The sequence below is a fragment of the Xenopus laevis genome, chromosome 7S, assembly GCF_017654675.1.
Source record: "Xenopus laevis strain J_2021 chromosome 7S, Xenopus_laevis_v10.1, whole genome shotgun sequence".
Classification (NCBI taxonomy): Eukaryota; Metazoa; Chordata; class Amphibia; order Anura; family Pipidae; genus Xenopus; species Xenopus laevis.
Window position 1 is genome coordinate 2508637 of NC_054384.1, and position 22027 is coordinate 2530663.

Here is a 22027-nt window from a genome sequence, read left to right on the forward strand (position 1 = left end):
CAGATGAGCCGATGTTCTGCCCTGACAGCAATCGTACGATAGTTATGTCCGACCAAAGCTGGTAACAGTCTCCCACTAAAAATTGTACGATCGTTAATACACGCAGAGATATTATCGGCAGCCGACAGAAATCTTTTAACCTGGCTGATCGACCAAACGACTGATCTCCGTGGGATGAAAAATGTCGGAACTCTCCACACACGGTCCGGAAATCGTAGGAATCCTCGATTCGTGTGAGTTTGGAGTTTATGGCCAGCTTTAGTTTTGAGGATTATATGACTTGGACTGTTTGTAATAGGAAAGTCATTGGCATTTGTCATTGGGTTTCAGTGGTCAATGAAGAAAGTAATTGGACCTTATGATAGAGGAGAAGAGCAGTAGTGGTCTAGTGTAAGCTATATGGAGAAGAATAGTAGAGCAATTTTGACCTGCTATTGGAGATGAGCCGTAGTGGCTTACTGTAGCATACATGGAGAAGAACAATTGTGACCTACTGTAGTATACAGAAGATGGATTAGTGGTGGCCTACTGTTGGATACATGGAGAAGAGCAGTAGTGGTCTACATGGAGAAGAGCAAGTGTGACCTTCTATAGGAGCAGAGCTGTAATGTTCAACCTTAGGGTACATGGAGAAGAGCAGTAGTGGCCTACTGTAGGATACACATAGAAGAGCAATAGTGGCCTATTGTAGGTTACACATAGAAGAGCAATAGTGGCCTACTGTAGGATACACGGAGAAGAGCAGTAGTGGCCTACTGTAGGTACACTGTAAAGAACAGTAGTGGCCTACTGCAGGATACATGGAGAAGAGCAATAGTGGCCTACTGTAGGATACACGGAGAAGAGCAGTAGTGGCCTACTGTAGGTACACTGTAAAGAACAGTAGTGGCCTACTGCAGGATACATGGAGAAGTGCAGTCATAGACTATTGTAGGATACATGGGACAAAAAAATTAAAATATATTTCAAAGTTTATACAAAAAAATGAAGGGTACCTTGAAAGTGACAAAAGTGACAATTCGTGTGTGCTATGATATATAGACAATATATACATACATTGGTATCAGTATGGGGTTACTATAAATCCTTCCTAGTTGTAAAGGCAACAAGGCTTTGTGAGAATAACTTGGATCACAAAACGGTTGTTTTTTCTACTCTCTGTCCTTTTGCTTTGGCGCAACCTTGTCCTCTTTGGACCCAACCAAGGAGCTCCCTGGTTTGTGTGTGTAAATGACGCCCATGTGCTGCCCATTGCATCTCTCTTTTATGTAGTTCTAATGTGTCTGATGGGGCAGAGGTGAACAATAAAGTTGATGTTTTTTTATATTATTGCAACTGCCTACGACTTTCCCCCCAGCTTTGGTATTAAGGGAAAGTATTTCTTATTACATCTCATAGTTTGGGATAAAAGAAGACCTGTGACAAACCATTTCTAAATGATATTACAAAATATCTGCCAGGTATTGGCAAGATCTGAGGGAGCCGAGCCAATTAAGTCTGTTTGTTGCCAGAGAAAATCAGTTTGTCTTTGGATTTACATTGGAAATATCTGTATCAAATGAAGGGCGAGTGCCCCCTCGTTACTTGTGATGGAATTCCTGCTGACGGCCACATAGACTGGTCGCTCTGAGACTTCTCCCACCTTCTACCCCCTCGTTCTCTAATCCGCCCACTCTTTTGGGACGGGGAAAAAAAGGACACATTTCGCACCAAACTTTCTTTTATTTTTTGCCGTTTCATCGGCTCTTTCTTCACTTCTTTTTCAGTTCCGCTCGCTCCGGAGTTTTCTAGACATTTATCTTCATTTAAAGTGGATTTTAGACGCTGTTGAAATGAAGGCAATTTTTCTTAGAGTCCGAGAAATTCCCTTTCGCTCTCGCAGCCTTGGTTATTTCCCAGTGGCCGCCCACTTAACCGTTTTCTAACAAAGTCGTAAATTATCGGCGGACGCCAGTGCGAGACGTGTTTAGATGCAGGGCTGCAATGATATTTCTCATTGTGTTAACTAGTAATGGAGTGCAATATTGATGCACAAGGCGGCTCCATAATCAGGCCTATTGGCTGCGGGTTAATCGCTCAGCGTGGCAGCGGCACCTGAAATGTTCTTTAATCCTCAATGACCAAAGGGCTTTCACATGCTCAGCAGGCCTCTTACAGCCAACGGCTTGCTCAATTTAATATGCAATTATTATTTCCTTATCCTGCTTTTTTCATAGGGATATAATTATAGTTCTGCTTACCTGCGGTGCATATGAAATTATATCGAATGAGTTGTTTTTTTTTATGGAGCACAAAACTAGGATCAGAGGCTAGAGAAATAAAGCAAGGCTTTCTATCTATGGCCTCAACCTTCAAGTACCAGAAAATATTCTTTTTTTTAAATGCAGAATAACAGTGCTACAATATATAGTAGGGAGAGATGGAAGAGATGGTGCCTATAGTCTCCTACTATAACTGGTATCGCATATAGAAATTTAAAGAATAAAATACACACAACATTGCAATCTCTGAATGTGTTTGTCTCCCACTAAGAACTAATTCAGCCCCCAAAGCTGTACGTGTAGAACCAGACTGGCTCTCTATGTAATTATGGTTCGAGTGCTACAGACCATGGTTTGGGGAGATGTGGAGAAGCTTGAGGGCAGGGACTTTAACAGCTCCAATCTCTGTTTCTTGTTTCCTCCTAATTGGGAATCGGGGGCCAGAGAGCAGCCTCGGTGCTGTTTTCCTTATTAACTTGTAATTTCCTGGAGGAAATGGGCAATCGCTGGGGCAGCAGATGAATATAAATGTGTCCCAAGCCGCTCGCTGTTGGATTTTATAGTTTGTTAAATTCAGCAGCTTCCAATCTGTGTTTGTTTGGATAATTATTCCTCCTTCTGGATTCACGCAAATCTGCATCTGGGCATAAATATAAATATATGTATAAAATATGATGTGTTGGTCTTATTAGCTGCAATAGAATGAAGCCAATCACACCCTCAGGGGGGACAGCTGGGAAAACTCAAGGGGTCCATCAAATTTGAATCCCAATGTACCCAGATATCAATGCATTTGTTTTCTGTTTTTACCTTTATGTGACACTGGGACAGAATGTTCTGTTATACAGATAGCTAGAATCTCAGCTGCCATAAAGCAGGACAGGACTGCTGCTTACAATGGGGATCAGATAGGATCTGTGCAGCCACTGGGACAGAATGTTCTGTTATACAGATAGCTAGAATCTCAGCTGCCATAAAGCAGGACAGGACTGCTGCTTACAATGGGGATCAGATAGGATCTGTGCAGCCACTGGGACAGAATGTTCTGTTATACAGATAGCTAGAATCTCAGCTGCCATAAAGCAGGACAGGACTGCTGCTTACAATGGGGATCAGATAGGATCTGTGCAGCCACTGGGACAGAATGTTCTGTTATACAGATAGCTAGAATCTCAGCTGCCATAAAGCAGGACAGGACTGCTGCTTACAATGGGGATCAGATAGGATCTGTGCAGCCACTGGGACAGAATGTTCTGTTATACAGATAGCTAGAATCTCAGCTGCCATAAAGCAGGACAGGACTGCTGCTTACAATGGGGATCAGATAGGATCTGTGCAGCCACTGGGACAGAATGTTCTGTTATACAGATAGCTAGAATCTCAGCTGCCATAAAGCAGGACAGGACTGCTGCTTACAATGGGGATCAGATAGGATCTGTGCAGCCACTGGGACAGAATGTTCTGTTATACAGATAGCTAGAATCTCAGCTGCCATAAAGCAGGACAGGACTGCTGCTTACAATGGGGATCAGATAGGATCTGTGCAGCCACTGGGACAGAATGTTCTGTTATACAGATAGCTAGAATCTCAGCTGCCATAAAGCAGGACAGGACTGCTGCTTACAATGAGTATCAGATCTTGCCCTGCTATGTTTATCTTGTTCTATTATAACGTGCCTCCATCATCTTGATGCCTGCATCTTCTACTCTGTTACACCCCATTATACTAAGGGCCGTTGAACTAAAAGACCACCTGAAGATCTATCTGGTCTTCTCTGACCTCATATGGGATTGTGGTTGGTAGATATACTCTATACACAGTCTGTATAAGTTCCACCTTGTTCAGCAGCTTAAAAAATAAAAGAGAACAAATGAAGATCCCACCATGAATGATTGTATCTCAGATGAAGAGCGACACGTTGTATCCTCCTTCCCACATACAAAATTAGTTATTGTTTTTCCGAGAGGGGCCTCAGCTCATTAATATCCCTTGTAACGACTTTGTGTTCTTCATTAGCCTGTGTTTGTGAGTTCACTTATCTGTGACTTCTTATTAAGGATCCCTTGTAAAAGTCTTTTTGTTAATTTCCTTCGTTAATTAAAGGGACATTCTTCTCCTTCCAACGTTCCTCCTTGTTGTTTCATTACATCACCAGGTTGATCGGATCCCATTACTCACCATTCATCATGTCTTTCAGCGGAAGCTGATGGACTGTTACGTTACATATAAGTAATAGTAACGCTTTATTGAAAAAAATGGCATCACACCGGCTAATTTCCCAGTCTGTGAACAGAAAGCCTGGAGTCAATCAGATGTTGTGTGTCTGTTCAGTGCAATAGTGGAAATGTTCCAGGACATGGGATTGTATTGGATGATACTAATTGTTTGATGGGGGTGGCTCATCTATAAACTGGATTTGGATTTCTCCAACATCATTGAGGCTACCCAAAACCATTTATAAGTGTAATGGCACATGGGGTGCTTTTGGGCTGCTTAAAAATGCATCATTGCCCGTTTATCTGCTGTCTTTTAACCTTCACTGTAGGCATACTGGTGTAAATCTTTCCCTACTGTCCACACCTTGTCCTACTGTCTCCATCTTGCCCTACTGTCTCCATCTTTCCCTATTGTCTTCATCTTGCCCTACTGTCTCCATCTTGTTCTACTGTCTCCATCTTGTCTTATTGTCTCTATCTTGTCCTACTGTCTCCATCTTGCCCTACTTTCTCCATCTTGTCCTACTGTCTCCATCTTGCCCTACTGTCTCCATCTTGCCCTACTGTCTCCATCTTGCCCTATTGTCTTCATCTTGCCCTACTGTCTCCATATTGCCCTACTGTTTTCATTTCGCCGTACTGTCTCCATCTGACCCTACTGTCTCCATCTTGCCCTTTTCTCTTCCTCTTGCGCTACTGTCTCCATCTTGTGCTACTGTCTCCATCTTTCCCTACTGTCTTCATCTTGCCCTACTTGCACCACCTTGTCCTACCATCACCATCTTGCCCTTATGTCTCTATTTTGTCACACTGTCTCCATCTTGATCAACTATCTTCAACTTCCATCTTGTCCTACCATCATCATCTTTCTTCAACTTCCATCTTGTCCTACCATCATCATCTTGCCCTACTTTCTCCATTTTGCCATACTTTCTCCACCTTACCCTACTCTCACATGTTGATCTACTGTCTCCATCTTCCATCTTGCCCTGTTGTCTCCATCTTTGATTCCTGTAGAAATGGTAGTGGTGCAGAGCTCAGCATTATTACTTGGAATATTGGGCAATTTGGGTTAATTGCAACCACGGTCTGCTTGGAGATGGTATGTTCTCACATTTGTTTGCTTGGTGTACTCCCACTTGTCATTGACTCAACTTTTGGGTATACTGAGCCCTAATAACTGTGCCCTAATAACTCAGGTTTCTGCAGAACATGTTCCTCAATAATTTGACTTTGGGGCAAATGTGCTTGATAAGTTGGGCAACTGAATGTTCTGTAATTATTAGACATTTGGGAATAGAACCTGAACATATTTTGAACATTGTGTTAAATTCCACATTCTCATCATGGACCTTATTAGTGGATTCTCATACATTACTTACTCCTTGCTTTACTGTTCATCGCTGCAAAGATCAAGATCAGAGGCCCCAGATTGGTCGTTGAGGGGGTTCCCTAAGCTTGTACAAGGCAGGGCCTGTTTCAGAGATTGGTATTAAGGGTAAATGCCTGGACAATTAGCCTAAGATTTAATTGTACAGGCGGGTGTGTTGTATTTCTGTTAACAGAAACAGAAAATACTGTAATTTCTATGATAACCCAATCTTCAATCCTTTGTGCAACTGCACAACCCAACTAAGTTATGTGACTTCAGTTCCCTCTAAATAGTGACCTACTTGATGTCACATTGTATCTGTGATTTTATTATTTAAGGGAACCACAATACCCCAGTGGAGGAGAGTGGACTGATTTGTACTGAGCTGCTGCTCTAATGAGTTGCTTGTTTGAGGGAAAACTAATTATCATCTTTGTGTTGCTCAGCAGTTCAGAGGAGATGTTACCTGCATTAAATTATAGAATTGACATGGGACCCACAGCCTCAAACCATGGGGGGAATGTGGATCTGGTGCCGAAGTTCTACTGACTTTAGCCCATCAGATAACTCTCATTAGCACCTCTTTTAGCCTCGGGGTACAATGAGTCTCAGACACTTTCATATATGTTATCTCATAGAAACACAAAGTAATGGCAAGATGTCAAATGGTGTACCCCTGCAACTATAACGGGAGGGGAGCTGTTACCCCAATGTTTCTATATATCTGTAACCTTGTTATGAGCTAAGGGGGCCTAGCCTGAAGGTCAGTTAGGGGGAGATTTGGGGTGACTCTTTTATTTGTATCCTGGGTACCCCTGGACATATAGCAGGGTGACTGTTACCCCAATGTTTCTATATATCTGTAACCTTGTTATGAGCTAAGGGGGCCCAGTCTGAAGGCCAGTTAGGGGGAGATTTGGGGTGAGTGCTTATTTGTACCCTGGGTACCCCTGGAACTATAGCAGGGTGACACCCCAATGTTTCTATATATCTGTAACTGTTATGAGCTAAGGGGGCCCAGTCTGAAGGTCAGTTAGAGGGAGATTTGGGCTGGCGGGGCCCACCGGGTTTTTTCCCGTAGTTCCGCCGCCCCAGTCTGACCCTGTGTGTATGCAGTTATTGTACAAGTTGCATAACTATAAAAAAGAAGCAGATGGAGATGTGGGTATTACTGCTCTAATAGGCTTTAATCTAATAAATGTAATATCCGCCTGGCACATTCTGCTGCTTCCGTTGCATCTGCCAAATGATGGGTCAGGGAAGTTTGGTACGTGGGACGGGGAATAATGTAAATATTTTGGAATATCCAAAGATGAGCTGATCCAGTGACACTGAGGAACAACATGCTTACATCTTCACTTAGATTTTCATTCTGATTTGCTAAAAATATATCTTTATATTGAGATTAGTATTGGCACCCACAGAACTATTGTTTTGGGTTTAATTTCCAACCCTGTCTCCATGGAGTTTATAAACTTCTCCTGTGCTGTTATGAGATATATATATATATACACACACACACGCACATACACATATATATAACATACAGTATAACTCACTTGTCTCTATGTTGGGTTTCCAAGTGTAAAGTGATGATGTCACAATGGTGATGACAGCTTGTGTGTTGTGACAGGCAGATAAGTCACTCATTTTAATTGGTTCCTATTGTAGCCGGGATATTTGATCTTCTCCCCCAAAATAATAAATAAATAAGTAAAACTCGGCAGATCAAAGCCGTAGCCGCTTGTACAGCCGCCTCTGTGCCACTGACAATGGAATTTCAACAACTTGCCTTTTTAATTTATCGGTGAGTTTTGTTTTTATTCAGTACTGAGACCCTGATACTCTCCCGTCTAGAGTACTGGAATCTAATACTCATTAGGCTTTATCTCTATGTGCTGCTGTTTATCCGCCTACAGCTGCTCCTCATCATCATCATCAAGTCACCCTCCAGACGTCACTATTTAGCCCCCCTATCAGTGTCCCTCTGAAATATCCATCTGTTCTTTTCCCAGTTCTCTCATCTCCTCCAATAAAACCCAACTTATCATTCATCCCCTGTTCCTGTGTTTCTCTGGAATTCCAAATATTAAACTCTCTGAATTTTCCTTTTCAAATCCTTTTGAGTTAAGTTTGGCCAAGTCTGCTACAAATCCTGTAACCCAGAGGAGCCAATCAAACATTAGCATTTACTGGTCAGCAGCAGTTTGATTTCAATCATCTGATTGGTTAATATGGGTTTCTGGGAACCACTTTCTAAATCAGTGCTTTTTCAGCAATGTTTCTTTGTTCTGGTGTAAGTGGGTCAGTTCAACAATATATTAGATATTTATATCTTCATAGAGAAATAAGTAGAATAGGTATGTGCTTTAAAGCCCCAGGGAAACTGAGGGTTTATAAGCGGTTCAGGCAGGTTTGGGATGACTTCTGCACAGTTTGAGTTGAACTCTTCCTTTGGCTCTTCTTTTGGCTCTTCCTTTGGCTCTTCCTTAGGCTCTTCTTTAGGCTCTTCTTTCGGATCTTCCTTTGGCTCTTCCTTAGGCTCTTCTTTAGGCTCTTCTTTAGGCTCTTCTTTCGGCTCTTCCTTTCGCTCTTCCTTTCACTCTTCCTTTGGCTCTTCTTTTGGCTCTTCCTTTGGCTCTTCCTTTGGCTCTTCCTTTCATGATTCCTTTCACTCTTCCTTTCGCTAATCCTTTCGATCTCCGCACAACCTCTATTTATAGCGCCTGTTTGGGATGGTTCCATGACGTCCATGATGGGTGGGTCGGGCACAGGTCTATAAATAGAGTGGTGGATGGGTTTGGGTTATGATGGCTCGGATCCATAGAAATCCCATTAGACGGCAATATTTGGCTCATTGTTGCCATTTGGGGCAGGTGCGGGTCCTATCAGATACCCCATGTTAGTATAGTACTCAGACACACAGGGGTAAAACATCTGCTGTAATAACAGGATTGGACTGAGTGGGACAAGGATATATTTTGGCCATAATAGGGCATAGTCAGGATGTACGGGGTGCTCTGCTCTTTGGCAGGACCCACCACCTATGATCAGAGAACGAGTCAATAGCCTGACCCTATTAATCATGTGGTGTGGTGGCTCAGCTCTGGCTTGTGGGTATCCAGTTGGACAGCCCTGCTCAGTAGTTACTGGAGGAGCCCCCAACCCCTAAACTTTATCTAGTGGTGATTTACTAACAGAGACCATGGGGGGCGTAACTACAGAGGAAGCAGAATTTTCCCCATCAGAATTAAGGATTACGTGTCTCAATATGTTTCATTCTTCATTTGGAGCTCACCGGGGTCGCTGTATAGAAGTGACTAGAACCTGCAGCATTTCAGTGTGGGAATTGGTCTCAGGGGGGGGGAGCCAGACAAGATAATGATTTCCGGCCGTGACACATTGTAGCCGTAGGACATCTGTGAGGACAGGGTCACATGTTCCTTTCCAAACAAGTCCTTCTTGGCCCAGAGACACAGTCATAACAAGTGGAGGTGTTAATTCCGGGCAGGAGCCAAACTGTCAGCAGAGAACTGGCAGATAATTGAGCTGCTTCTCTCCTCGTCATGATCCCATAGCAGGTGCCCCATTTCTCTCAGTGCCGGAACAACCGGACTCTTGCACTTCAGCAATTTGTTCAGCGATAAACAAAAAAGAACACCCTGGTGTCCCCGTGCGTCAGTAATTGTGAGCTCAATGGGGGCTGCTCCCAATTCCAGCAAAGGGCCACAATATCAGTTTAATGAGGATTTACTACATGAGATTCCATTTCACACATGGCAGACAGAGGGGCTTAGGGTCTAACTGTGGGGGTTAATGTGATGCCTCATGTTGGTACCATGGGTAACATTGGTGTTTTGAGGAATAGGGGGATGGGTGCAACATGGTGGCCTGTGTTTAGAGCTGAGGATACATGACACAGGGTAATGTGGCCCTTGGATCTATTCCTGCCCCATTTCTCTTGATACATTGGCCAAGGGCAGAAAAAGGCACCGGCACTGGGTAGGTTTCTTCTCAGTTCTGCACCTTCTCATTCTTCCTTTCACCCTGGGTGGGCAGCTCCATAGGACAGGAATTCTGTGGTGCATTTGTGATGCTGGGGGGCATCAGAACCATATGGCAGTGCCATGAGAAGAACCCCGAGCAGCTGCACCGGCCTGTGGACTGAAGTAGGATCACTACGGTTACCCTACAACGTGGCACCCACCAATGATTGTACCTTTCCTGGTCCCTTAAGTAGATCTATTGGTAGTAAAACCTCCAGTAGGCTTTACCAGGTCCGTCTTCTAAATCTGCATTAATAAATTCATGAAATGGAAGGTATACCCACCCCAAAACCAATGTAAAATTGCTGACTGAGCATTTTACTCATGAACTACAACTACAGTTCTAGTCCACACCAGAAGCTTAAGTTTTAGGTGCAGGAGGCGCCTTCTGACGATTCCCTGCTCAGTTCTGTGTCCATATTTAAAATGTCACCTGCAACTCGTGTCTGGCCTCGTCGTTACGTTGTGTCAGTGTTTGAACAATGTGGATCTTTGTGTTGGTCCCAGACAGAAATCCGTGTGTCTTATCAGACTATAGTGTTAATGTTTTACCCACCAGCAATCTGTCTGCTGTCTCGTTAATTCCGGAACAATCCACCACTGTCCTTAATGCCTTCTCCTTGTCTGATGTACCATGAGCAAATCTCGCTGCCGCCTAAAGTGCCGCCTGCCCGCTGAGCTGCGAAGCATCGACATGTTTTGTTGGATCCTGAGCAAGTATCGGGCGCTAGTAAACAAGCCGTATGCTTCAGCAGATTCAATTCCAGTCTCTTAGACTTCATGTCGTCCACTCGGGATGATTTCATCTCAGCTCAGGACTGTCTCTCTCGCTGTCACATCCCCGCGCCTCACATGTTGGTCGTGGTGACATTTTCGCTCGCAGGTTGCGCTGTCAGAAGTCGTCACTTGTACTTTCCTCTTCTCCTTCCAATGTCTGTTTAGCTGAGAAATGACACAGTGAGGGCTCCTCAGCCATCAGCCAAATGCTCCAAATAAATGCAAAATCTTCTCCGTTCCCTTATGGATTTAATAAAGGTATTTTATTGGTAAATGTTTCACTTTGTTACATTGTATATTAATAAGCGTGTCCCTATTATCAAATAACTGCTCCCCCTTTGTTCCCCAGAATTCCAGCATCATTGTGGTTACAATTTCCCAAATTACGACACCCCTATTTTTCCTTCACTCATTGTCCAGTGATGTTATTTCTGGAGCGCAGCATCAACACCGCCATTAGCATCCGTCAGTTGCGTGTCTTGGGGCATTAGCCCAGGTTTTAGCAATTCTTGAGCTTGTGTTAATCAATGAGCCCCTGGGAGTAATGGTGTGGTGGGACTCAGGGTAAGGGGTGCCAGTTGTCACCTTTGTCTTGGGTGCTAGCTGATAGGCCTGGCTCTGACACTGGTTGAGTCACAGGCAGGGCTGGACTTGGATTCAAAATAAGCCCTGGCATTTTTAGTACACAGAGACCCAAACAGCCCCCACCAGCCCACTTAATAGCCACTTTCTATGGCATCTTACAGCAGCCTCTCTGGCATTTGCCAGAACCCACAGATTGCCACTCCAGGCCTGGTCACAGCCTCACTGCACTTGTAGCTGTAAGTTTTTATCAGAAAGTTGTAGTCCCACCCACTGCTTGAGTCACAGACTCCCTGTCCCTCCCCATGTAAGCTTCCATCAGAGTGTTTTAATCCCACCCACTCCTTAAGTCACAGACTCCCTGCCCTTCTCCCTGTAAGCTTCTATCAGAATGTTCTAGTCCCACCTACTACTCAAGTCAGACTCTTGCCCCTCCCCTGCAAACTTCCATCAGAGTGTTCTAGTCCCACCCACTGCTTAAGTCACAGACTCCCTGCAAGCTTCTACCGGAGTGTTCTAGTCCCACCCTCTGCTCAAGTCACAGACTCTTTGCCACTCCTCCTGTAATCTTCCATCAGAGTGTTCTAGTCACACCCACTTCTTAAGTCACAGACTCCCTGCAAGCATCTAGTCCCACCCTCTGCTCAAGTCACAGACTCTTTGCGACTCCTCCTGTAATCTTCCATCAGAGTGTTCTAGTCCCACCCGCTCCTTAAGTCACAGACTCCCTGCAAGCATCTACTGGAGTGTTCTAGTCCCACCCCCTGCTCAAGTCACAGACTCCTTGCCACTCCTCCATTAAGCTGCAGTCAGATTTTTTTAGAGATGTGAAGCACAAAGTATTCAAAACTGCATTTCTCTCAGCTGGGGCCATGGCCTTTCCCCATTGGGTGCAGTCAGTTCCCTTGTTTCTACAGTAGAGAGAGAGACGTTTCCTAACATTTATTTAATATTTATTAATATTTCATGCCAATCCCTGATCTATATTTCTTCCCACTGGCAAGCTTTAGTTTCCTCATTTCAGAATAATTATGGGTTCCAGCGAGGAGGAGGAGGAGGAGGAGGAAGATCAGTCCTTAATTTCTGGATCCAATTTTCTAATTGCTTTTTTGGCATAGACTGGGCCTCGCCCCACAGCCGACACTAATGCACTTCTGCAAATGAGCTGCACTACTTACAGCAACAGAATATATGAGCACAGGCAGCTGCAAGGGGGCTTCTGGGTAATGGGGGGCAATGAGTTCTGTTCTGTGTGCTGTAAAGTGAAAATCCTGAGAGCTGGTTATACCAAGGGCTACCATCACTAACCCACCTTCTCCCTGAGACCCCCAACTGCCCTCAATACTGACCCTAATCCTACATGTGCACCATCGGTTCTACCTCCTACGGCTGAACCAGTGAGAGACAGCACAGTCCATGGACACACAGCAATGGGCTCCTGAATTCGAATCCCACCAAAGCCTTACTTTTGAATGTTATCTTATGAAAGCTACTGCCCCCCAACAAGATGTTTGCAGGTGGTCTAACAAGACCTGGACACTTAGTACCACTATAAGCACTTAATACTATTGTTTTGCAGGGAGTGATACAACAGATACACAATAGGATGTCTTTATGTCCAGACTATATTTACACAATACACACAATGTGCTCATCGGAATGGCGGAACCTTTGTTGTAAACTGAGGCTTTGGGAAGAATCGATTTGGAACAATGGTTTTCCCTCAGCGCTGGGAGGTGTCGGCTGATAATAAGTCATTTGTTAGCGAAGCTTTTACAGAACATTCCCACTGATTTTTATTTGTTTTTCAAAACCTATTTTTATGGAAGCAAATGATAATGGCAGCGCCGCCTGTATTTCAGCCGTTACTGCCGCTCGCAAGACAGTTATGCGTAAGCCGTGCATTATAATTAGCAGCCTGACTGTATCTCACAGAGGAACCGAGTCTGTGTATGGAGTCAATCCAAGATCTGCTCAGCAACTCCATCTGACCTTCTAGTGTCACTTCTTCCAGATACTTCTCTTCATTCTCTCTGCAGAGCTCTATACTAAGCAAGGGCATATATAGATTTATAGTGGGTCTGGGGTAACTAGGGAGGTTGGTAAAGTTGGAGTTAGTGGGGCAAGATGGAGACAGTAGGGAAAGATGGAGACAGTAGGGAAAGATGGAGACAGTAGGGCAAGATTGAGACAGTAGGAGAAGATGGAGACAGTAGGACAAGATGGAGACAGTAGGATGAGATGAGACAGTAGGAGAAAATGGAGTCAGTAGGTCAAGATGGAGATAGTAGGACGAGATGAGACAGTAGGAGAAGATGGAGTAAGTAGGGCAAGGTGGAGACAGTAGGACGAGATGAGACAGTAGGAGAAGATGGAGACAGTAGGACAAGATGGAGACAGTAGGAGAAGATGAAGTCAGTAGGTCAAGATGGAGACAGTAGGACGAGATGAGACAGTAGGAGAAGATGGAGTAAGTAGGGCAAGGTGGAGACAGTAGGGTGAGATGGCGATAGTAGGGAAAGTTGAGAAAAAATAGCAAGTTGGAGAATGTTGGGAAACATGGAGACAGTAAGAGCAAGATGGAGAGAGTTTGGAAACATGGAGACAGTAGGAGCAAGATGGAGACAGTAGGACAAGATGAAGACAGTAGGGCAAGATGGAGACAGTAAGGCAAGATGGAGACAGTAGGGCAAGATGGAGACAGTAGGGCAGAATGGAGACAGTAGGACAAGATGGAGACAGTAGGGCAAGATGGAGACAGTAGGGCAGAATGGAGACATTAAGACAAGATGGAGACAGTAGGGCAAGATGGAGACAGTAGGGCAGAATGGAGACATTAAGACAAGATGGAGACAGTAGGGCAGGATGAAGACAGCAAGACAAGATGAAGACTAGGGATGTAACATACATATAACATACAATACATATAACACACAGGGCCCCCAATTAATGCAGTATCATGGGTTATTATGTTACTGTAAATGAGCGCTGGGCTTTTTGTTGACGTAATGTCCTGCCTCTGGCTTCTGTTGAACTACAGCCTTCAGTCTCTGGCTATCAAGGAGCCTTGCGGGGACGAGTTCAGTATCGACTGGAAACATAACAATTAAACAAAGAAATTCACATTATTTTAATTTTCAGTTCTGTGGAAGAAGTTCCTATGGATGTAACATTGTGTGATGTTTCTCTTGCAGGGGGTCCCCAAGCCCATAGCCATTGAGCCGTGTTCTGGCAACAAAGCTGCTGTTCTTACCGTCTTTCTCTGTTTGCCAAGAGGCCTATCGGGTTTTCCTCCTCCCGGCCAATCAGGTAAGAGAGATTTGGATGTTAGTCTGTAAATAAACAATATGGCAGCTCCTGCCCATATGTATAAACAAAGATACCCAGGGATAGAATGTTCTGGGCACACAATAAGCTATAGCCTTAAAGGGATACTGTCATGGATCACGAATCAGTTAATAGTGCTGCTCCAGCAGAATTCTGCACTGAAATCCAAAACAGATTTTTTTTATATTCAATTTTGAAATCTGACATGGGGCTAGACATTTTGTCAATTTCCCAGCTGCCCCTGGTCATGTGACTTGTGCCTGCACTTTAGGAGAGATGCTTTCTGGCAGGCTGCTGTTTTTCCTTCTCAATGTAACTGAATGTGTCTCAGTGGGACCTGGATTTTACTATTGAGTGCTGTTCTTAGATCTACCAGGCAGCTGTTATCTTGTGTTAGGGAGCTGCTATCTGGTTACCTTCCCATTGTTCTTTTGTTTGGCTGCTGGGGGGGGCGGAGGGAGGGGGTTTAATCAGTCCAACTTGCAGTACAGCAGTAAAGAGTGATTGAAGTTTATCAGAGCACAAGTCACATGACATGGGGCAGCTGGGAAATTGACAATATGTCTAGCCCCATGTCAGATTTCAAAATTGAATATAAAAAAATCTGTTTGCTCTTTTGAGAAATGGATTTCAGTGCAGAATTTTGCTGGAGCAGCACTATTACCTGATGCATTTTGGAAATTTTTTTTTTCCTATGACGGTATCCCTTTAAAAGGGTTGTTTATCTTTAAATGATATAGAAATTAGTATTCTGAGACAATTTGCAATTGGTCTTCATATTTTTGTTATGTGTTTCTCCAACCCTCTGATACATTGTTCTCAGAACTTATTTGAGGATGAAAAATAAATTTTCTTTGTAAATATGACCAGTTTGGTTGAGGTGAGCGGATGGAGGGAACGTGCTGTGCCGATATAAAAGCAGATTATTATTGGCAATAACGCTGGTAATTCTGTTCATGATTCTCTCTGCATCTCCCGTATTTACTGTGCGAGTGCCCACGCTGAGGAGACGCACAAACATCAGTCATCCAGTCTGGGGCCCCCGGGGGCCTGACAAGCTTTCTGGGGTTCACTGAGCAGCAGAACTGGCCACGTGCGAGTGGATTTGTTAACAGCAATAAATAAATTCACCGTTGGCGCAGCATCGCTTGTAGATATTCTCCGTTTATTTGAGGTTCCACAGGAAGTTGAAATATCAGGATTTGCTGTTTCTCTGTTGGGAAGATGAATTGCAGCGAGGAAGACCCCAACGATATAAAAGCTTGGGCCCCGGCATCTCTACGTTACGTAAGATTTTAATTGTAACCTTAAGGTGGCCATAGATGTTACAATTCCCAATGGTCTCCGGAAACATCGTTCATTTTCAATACACACGTGTAGAGCTGAATGGTCAGATATACAGGTGGAAACAATAGAATTCAACCTGGATCTGACAGTTTAACAGGCCAATATTCTCGGCGCGACCCCTGACCGATGGACGAGCCGACCAATATCCCTCCTGCCGTACACTCGCCCAATATCGTATTGAAATTATCTGTGCGTCTATTGCCACCTTTACTTCAAAAAGAAAAAGAAAAAAGCGAGGAACAATCCTGGAGCAGATTCCCGAGCAATTGTCTCAGAGGGGGGCTGGAAGAAACTGAGGGGTCATTTGATCTGTACATAACTCTGGTGGGCCGGTAAGAGCACGCACTAAGTGGGAGAGTCACAAATAGGTGGTTATTGATTATAGTGCCAACACGCCAGCAGTATCCGGTTGTCCCCTTTAGTATGTTGGCTCGTGTGCGCATGCGTGAATTTGCACATGCGCAGAAGCGCACAAACCGAGAAAAGTCGGCAAGAGAAGGGAACCGGACTTGGGGTAGGCGACAGAGGAGGTACGTGCCTGGCGCCCTCCCAGCTTTGTGCCCTAGGCACATGCCTACTCTGCCTACCCCTAGTTCTGGCCCTGCAGGTATATATATATATATATATATATATATATATATATATATATATATTATACACAGTATATATATATATATATATTCACATCGCACAAACCGCACTCCAAGGACTCAAAATCAAAATGCCTTTATTTCAACGTTTCGGCTGTGAACACTCGAGCCGTCTTCAGGAAAGTGAAAACAAGGATTGCTCTATATATTTATTGGAGGCAACACCAGCCTAGACTTTAAGTCTGAAGATCCAAATTAAAGGAAGATAAGTTGTCTGGGGTCGGACTGGGCCGGCAGGGTGGGTTTGCCGCACAGGAGCTGCTGAGGCAGCATCTCACAGGGTCCGGAGGGGGGCCCTGAGGCAGAAGCCCCGATACAACCCATGGAACCCTGTCCCTTGGTCTTGTGTCACTCCCATTCCCCCCCCCATCCTGTCCCTTTAAGAGCTTATAGAGGTGTCCCGTTATATAAGGGGCCCGTGGGGACAGTTAGCAAACAGGGCCTATTTTATTCCTGCCTCGTCTGTATCAGGGCAAATGTGTAACGACAGGGACCCGGCCAGTTCATCATCGCTTGGCTTCTGATGACATCCATCTGTTTATTTGCAGAACCATTACAGGCTTTATTGAGTTATTGGGCCGGGGGGGGATGACAAATGAGCTTATCATATGCTGCTAAATCTCCCCCGCACATCTGCTGCTTATTTGGCTTGTGTCACCGACCCTGATGTTACACAGACTCCCGGCCTCATTAGTATGGACCCCGCAATGTCCCCGTTACAACGAAACTTGGCTCCATTTCTGCACCGAAAAGTGACCAGAACCTGATGTAACCAATATATTCGGCAATAACGGGCCGGGCCCCAAATAGTCTCCCTCTTACATTCGTCTGTTACACCGGCCACTGCTTTTGTTTCAATTGACCTTACAACTGACCGCAACTGAATGCTGAGAATTGTCGTCAGCTCGGAGTTTGTAAACGACTCGCAAACGAGAGCTAATTAATGTCAATGTGAAACACTCCAGATAAACAAAGGAAAGTGGCTTTTGAGGAGGCAATAAAAACATATTTGTTTTCTCTCCATGTTCATTCCTGTGTGTGTTCAACTGGGTCATTTCTAACAGCGCCGAGAAACCGAATTTACTGACACTGCGGCGAATTTCACTTTTTTATCCTGAATTAGTCCAGGTATAGTAGGGAGAGATGTGTCTATAGTAACAGTGGGATAATAGTCTCTGGGAAGGGAGTGTGACTGTGGGATAGCAGGTATAGTAGGGAGAGATGTGTCTATAGTAGCAGTGGATAATAGTCTCTGGGAAGGGAGTGTGACTGTGGGATAGCAGGTATAGTAGGGAGAGATGGTGCCTATAGTAACAGTGGATAGTCTCTGGGAAGGGAGTGTGACTGTGGGATAGTAGGTATAGTAGGGAGAGATGGTGCCTATAGTAACAGTGGGATAATAGTCTCTGGGAAGGGAGTGTGACTGTGGGATAGCAGGTATAGTAGGGAGAGATGTGTCTATAGTAGCAGTGGATAATAGTCTCTGGGAAGGGAGTGTGACTGTGGGATAGCAGGTATAGTAGGGAGAGATGTGTCTATAGTAGCAGTGGATAATAGTCTCTGGGAAGGGAGTGTGACTGTGGGATAGCAGGTATAGTAGGGAGAGATGTGTCTATAGTAGCAGTGGGATAAATAGTCTCTGGGAAGGGAGTGTGACTGTTGGGATAGCAGGTATAGTAGGGAGAGATGGTGTCTATAGTAACAGTGGATAATAGTCTCTGGGAAGGGAGTGTGACTGTGGGATAGCAGGTATAGTAGGGAGAGATGTGTCTATAGTAACAGTGGATAATAGTCTTCTGGAAGGGAGTGTGACTGTGGATAGCAGGTATAGTAGGGAGAGATGTGCCTATAGTAACAGTGGATAATAGTCTCTGGGAAGGGAGTGTGACTGTGGGGATAGCAGGTATAGTAGGGAGAGATGGTGCCTATAGTAACAGTGGATAATAGTCTCTGGGAAGGGAGTGTAACTGTGGGATAGCAGGTATAGTAGGGAGAGATGGTGGCCTATAGTAACAGTGGATAATAGTCTCTGGGAAGGGAGTGTGACTGTGGGATAGCAGGTATAGTAGGGAGAGATGGTGCCTATAGTAACAGTGGATAATAGTCTCTGGGAATGGAGTGTGACTGTGGGATAGCAGGTATAGTAGGGAGAGATGTGTCTATAGTAACAGTGGATAATAGTCTCTGGGAAGGGAGTGTGACTGTGGGATAGCAAGTATAGTAGGGAGAGATGGTGTCTATAGTAACAGTGGATAATAGTCTCTGGGAAGGGAGTGTGACTGTGGGATAGCAGGTATAGTAGGGAGAGATGGTGCCTATAGTAACAGTGGATAATAGTCTCTGGGAAGGGAGTGTGACTGTGGGATAGCAGGTATAGTAGGGAGAGATGGTGCCTATAGTAACAGTGGATAATAGTCTCTGGGAAGGGAGTGTAACTGTGGGATAGCAGGTATAGTAGGGAGAGATGGTGCCTATAGTAACAGTGGATAATAGTCTCTGGGAAGGGAGTGTGACTGTGGGATAGCAGGTATAGTAGGGAGAGATGGTGCCTATAGTAACAGTGGATAATAGTCTCTGGGAAGGGAGTGTGACTGTGGGATAGCAGGTATAGTAGGGAGAGATGTGTCTATAGTAACAGTGGATAATAGTCTCTGGGAAGGGAGTGTGACTGTGGGATAGCAGGTATAGTAGGGAGAGATGGTGCCTATATTATATATATATATTATTAACCCCTAACTCTATAACCCCCCCCCCCCGTTCTGTCTGTCCCACATTCCTTCCATAAGAGAAAGACAAAAGCAGAGAATTTCAGGCACAAGTTCAGTCGGGACACAGAACAAAGTTGGTTAAGATCTGTACAATTTCCCAGTACTTGAAAGGGAATAATTCATGATTTGTTGTGATTTGAAGGTTCTTGGGTCGGGGATAGAAGTCTCACTTGGAACAGAACAGATGACTAAATCCGTGTGAGTTTGAGGGAACTGACGGCGTCTCGCAGTTTATAATCACGCGGCGGAGCTGCGCCAATTGTTTTTTTGCCACTTTTAAGCTCAGAGAAGAAGGAAAGAGTAAAACAAAGAGAATAATCTTAAATAAAAGGACGTCTGTGATACGGAAATGCTCGGTGCTAAGTGGGACCTTCTGGCGCCCGGCACCCATATATATAAAACTAACACTGGTGCAGTGGGACAGGCGCAGATATTTTATCGTTATATTTGTAATGGTGGATAATTTTATATTAACTGCAGTTGTTGCATCTATTTCATGGCGCGTATGAGTTGCATCGGGCTCCATAGCACCAAATAATTCACCACACTGAGGAAATGACGCAGGTATTTGCCAGATTGCATTTCTGTCGACGCATTGGCACATGCAGTAAAGTCTGCGCTGAATTAATGGCTCTTTTCTGTTAAAGTCATTGCTGTAAATATATACAATGTCTATGGCAATATCCACCAATCGGAGCTTGGGCTGGGAGCCCCCTGATTTACAGCCAATGAAACGGCAGAAGGGTGACATCAATTCCGAAGACTTTGCCTTATGGGGCATCTGGGAATACATGGAATTGTTTATTTAGCGACCGATTTATTTTCTGCGCTCGTCTCGCACTGTGTTCAATTTCCTTCCATGGAAATTGTAGCAAATAAATAATGCTTTAATATTCAGAAAAGGAACAGTCAACCTTTAGAAAAGCAATGGAAATGTATATGGCAGCTCCCACCCATAACTCAAAGTCCCTCTTCATGCAAGAATAAATGCAAACATGAGCAATTGGGAAGAAGGGGCAATAACATTTCTGTTTTAAAAATAAGATTAGTCGTTTAATTTTCATATCAGGGAACTCCCACCTGTCCTGCAACTCCCAGCATCCCTTGGCTGTGAGGAAAGTAGACATACTTTGGTGGAACTTCCCTTATTACCATCATCTGTTATTCGTATCATGTTTACATGTTACACAGAAAAGATAACTATTGTTCCCATTAGATCCTGCCTCTGCGGAGCTCACAGTCTAAAGCCCCACCCATGCACAAGAATGATGAGGAGCCAATTCATTTTTTTTGGAGACGGCAAACAGGGTGAAAATATACAGCATGGAAATAACAGCCTGGCTAGAATCAAACTCAGGACCATGTCAGTCACTGTGTCCCCAGCAATGAAATCGTAGGACCCCAGCAATGGAACCTTAGGACCCCAGCAATGTGCAGCAAAAATATCAATCACTGTGTCGCCAGTAATGGAACCTCAGGGACCCCAGTAATTTGCAGCAAACAATACTGATCACTGTGGCCCCAGCAAATGAACTGCTGCACCCCAGTAACGTGCAGCAACAATACTAATCATTGTGGCCCCAGCAATGGAACCTCAGGACCACTATAGATGAGAAACTGGGTGCACTAGGTGCTGAGAGAGCCGCTCATATGAAGGTGCAGAGGAACAAGTGGAAGAGACAATTTCAGTGATTTTATCTGATGAGATTCCCTTTCGCCGATGCTGTTGTGTGGAACACTGTGTAGCAGAATAGAGACCCAAAAGCTTTCAGCCCATCCCCAGACATTACATTTAGCAACAGAGAGGCACAATTGGCACAATGATCCATTACAGAGAGTTTTTTCCCCTCTTTATAAGTCACATAAACGCTACCTGCTTTGGAAATGCGACACAAAACAAATATACACTTTACTTTTATGTCTTTCTGAAAGCTTGTAAAAAGCCCCGTTACTTCTCCAGATGTTGCCAATAAACTTATAAAGCAGCACAAAAACCCCATCCCGCCGAGTCGCTGCCCTTCTTTTATGCGCAAGGAAGATGAATAACCCGGTGCAACATTGTAGCCCCATTATAATATTATATTGGAGGCTTTGTCTTGTGATTGCTGTTTGATTGGAAAGGTGCCCGTACAACTGTTGCCCCTCCGGAGGGGAGAATTGGCCAGATATGGATCAGGCAGGTTTGAAAACCCCATCGGATGGGGACCGAATGGGCAATTTGATGACCGATGGGTCTCTGTGGCACAACGAGTGGGTAACGCAGAGATAAAGGCAAAGTGCAACCCACAAATCCCACTCTAACTGCCTCTAAACTGAAGGTCCCCAACAAACAAGTGGTGAGTTTTGTTTAAATCATGGATTTGATGCATCTTTATCAGACAGATAGAGGTGGGAAAAGAGAGAATATGAGGCAGAGTAAGGAGAATAGGGAGAAGGAAAAAGGAGGATCCAAGTGGGGAGTGAAGACCAAATAGAAGAGAAGAAGGGAGGGGCAAGATAAATTTGGAAGAAATTCCAAGGTGGAAGAAGGTGAATTAAGAGACGAGGATAGAGAACGAATAACTATGGGACCCCCGGCACCCCAACACCAGGGATGTCTCCTGTTATCTAGAGGGAATCCAGATATCTCCTACTTGTGTAATATCGGACAAAGCAAATTTTCATATGATATTCAGTGTGT

At 44.4% G+C, this 22027-nt stretch overlaps 1 protein-coding gene across 2 annotated transcripts in view; it reads left to right on the forward strand.

The window, feature by feature from the left end:
- LOC108697311 (attractin-like protein 1) overlaps nucleotides 1-22027 on the forward strand; it is a 294681-nt gene that overhangs the window by 262963 nt on the left and 9691 nt on the right. For both annotated transcript variants that reach the window (XM_041570808.1, XM_018227238.2), the window contains exon 29: nucleotides 14450-14564. In XM_041570808.1, the coding sequence (XP_041426742.1) occupies nucleotides 14450-14564 (115 nt within the window). The remainder of the gene's footprint in view (nucleotides 1-14449; nucleotides 14565-22027) is intronic.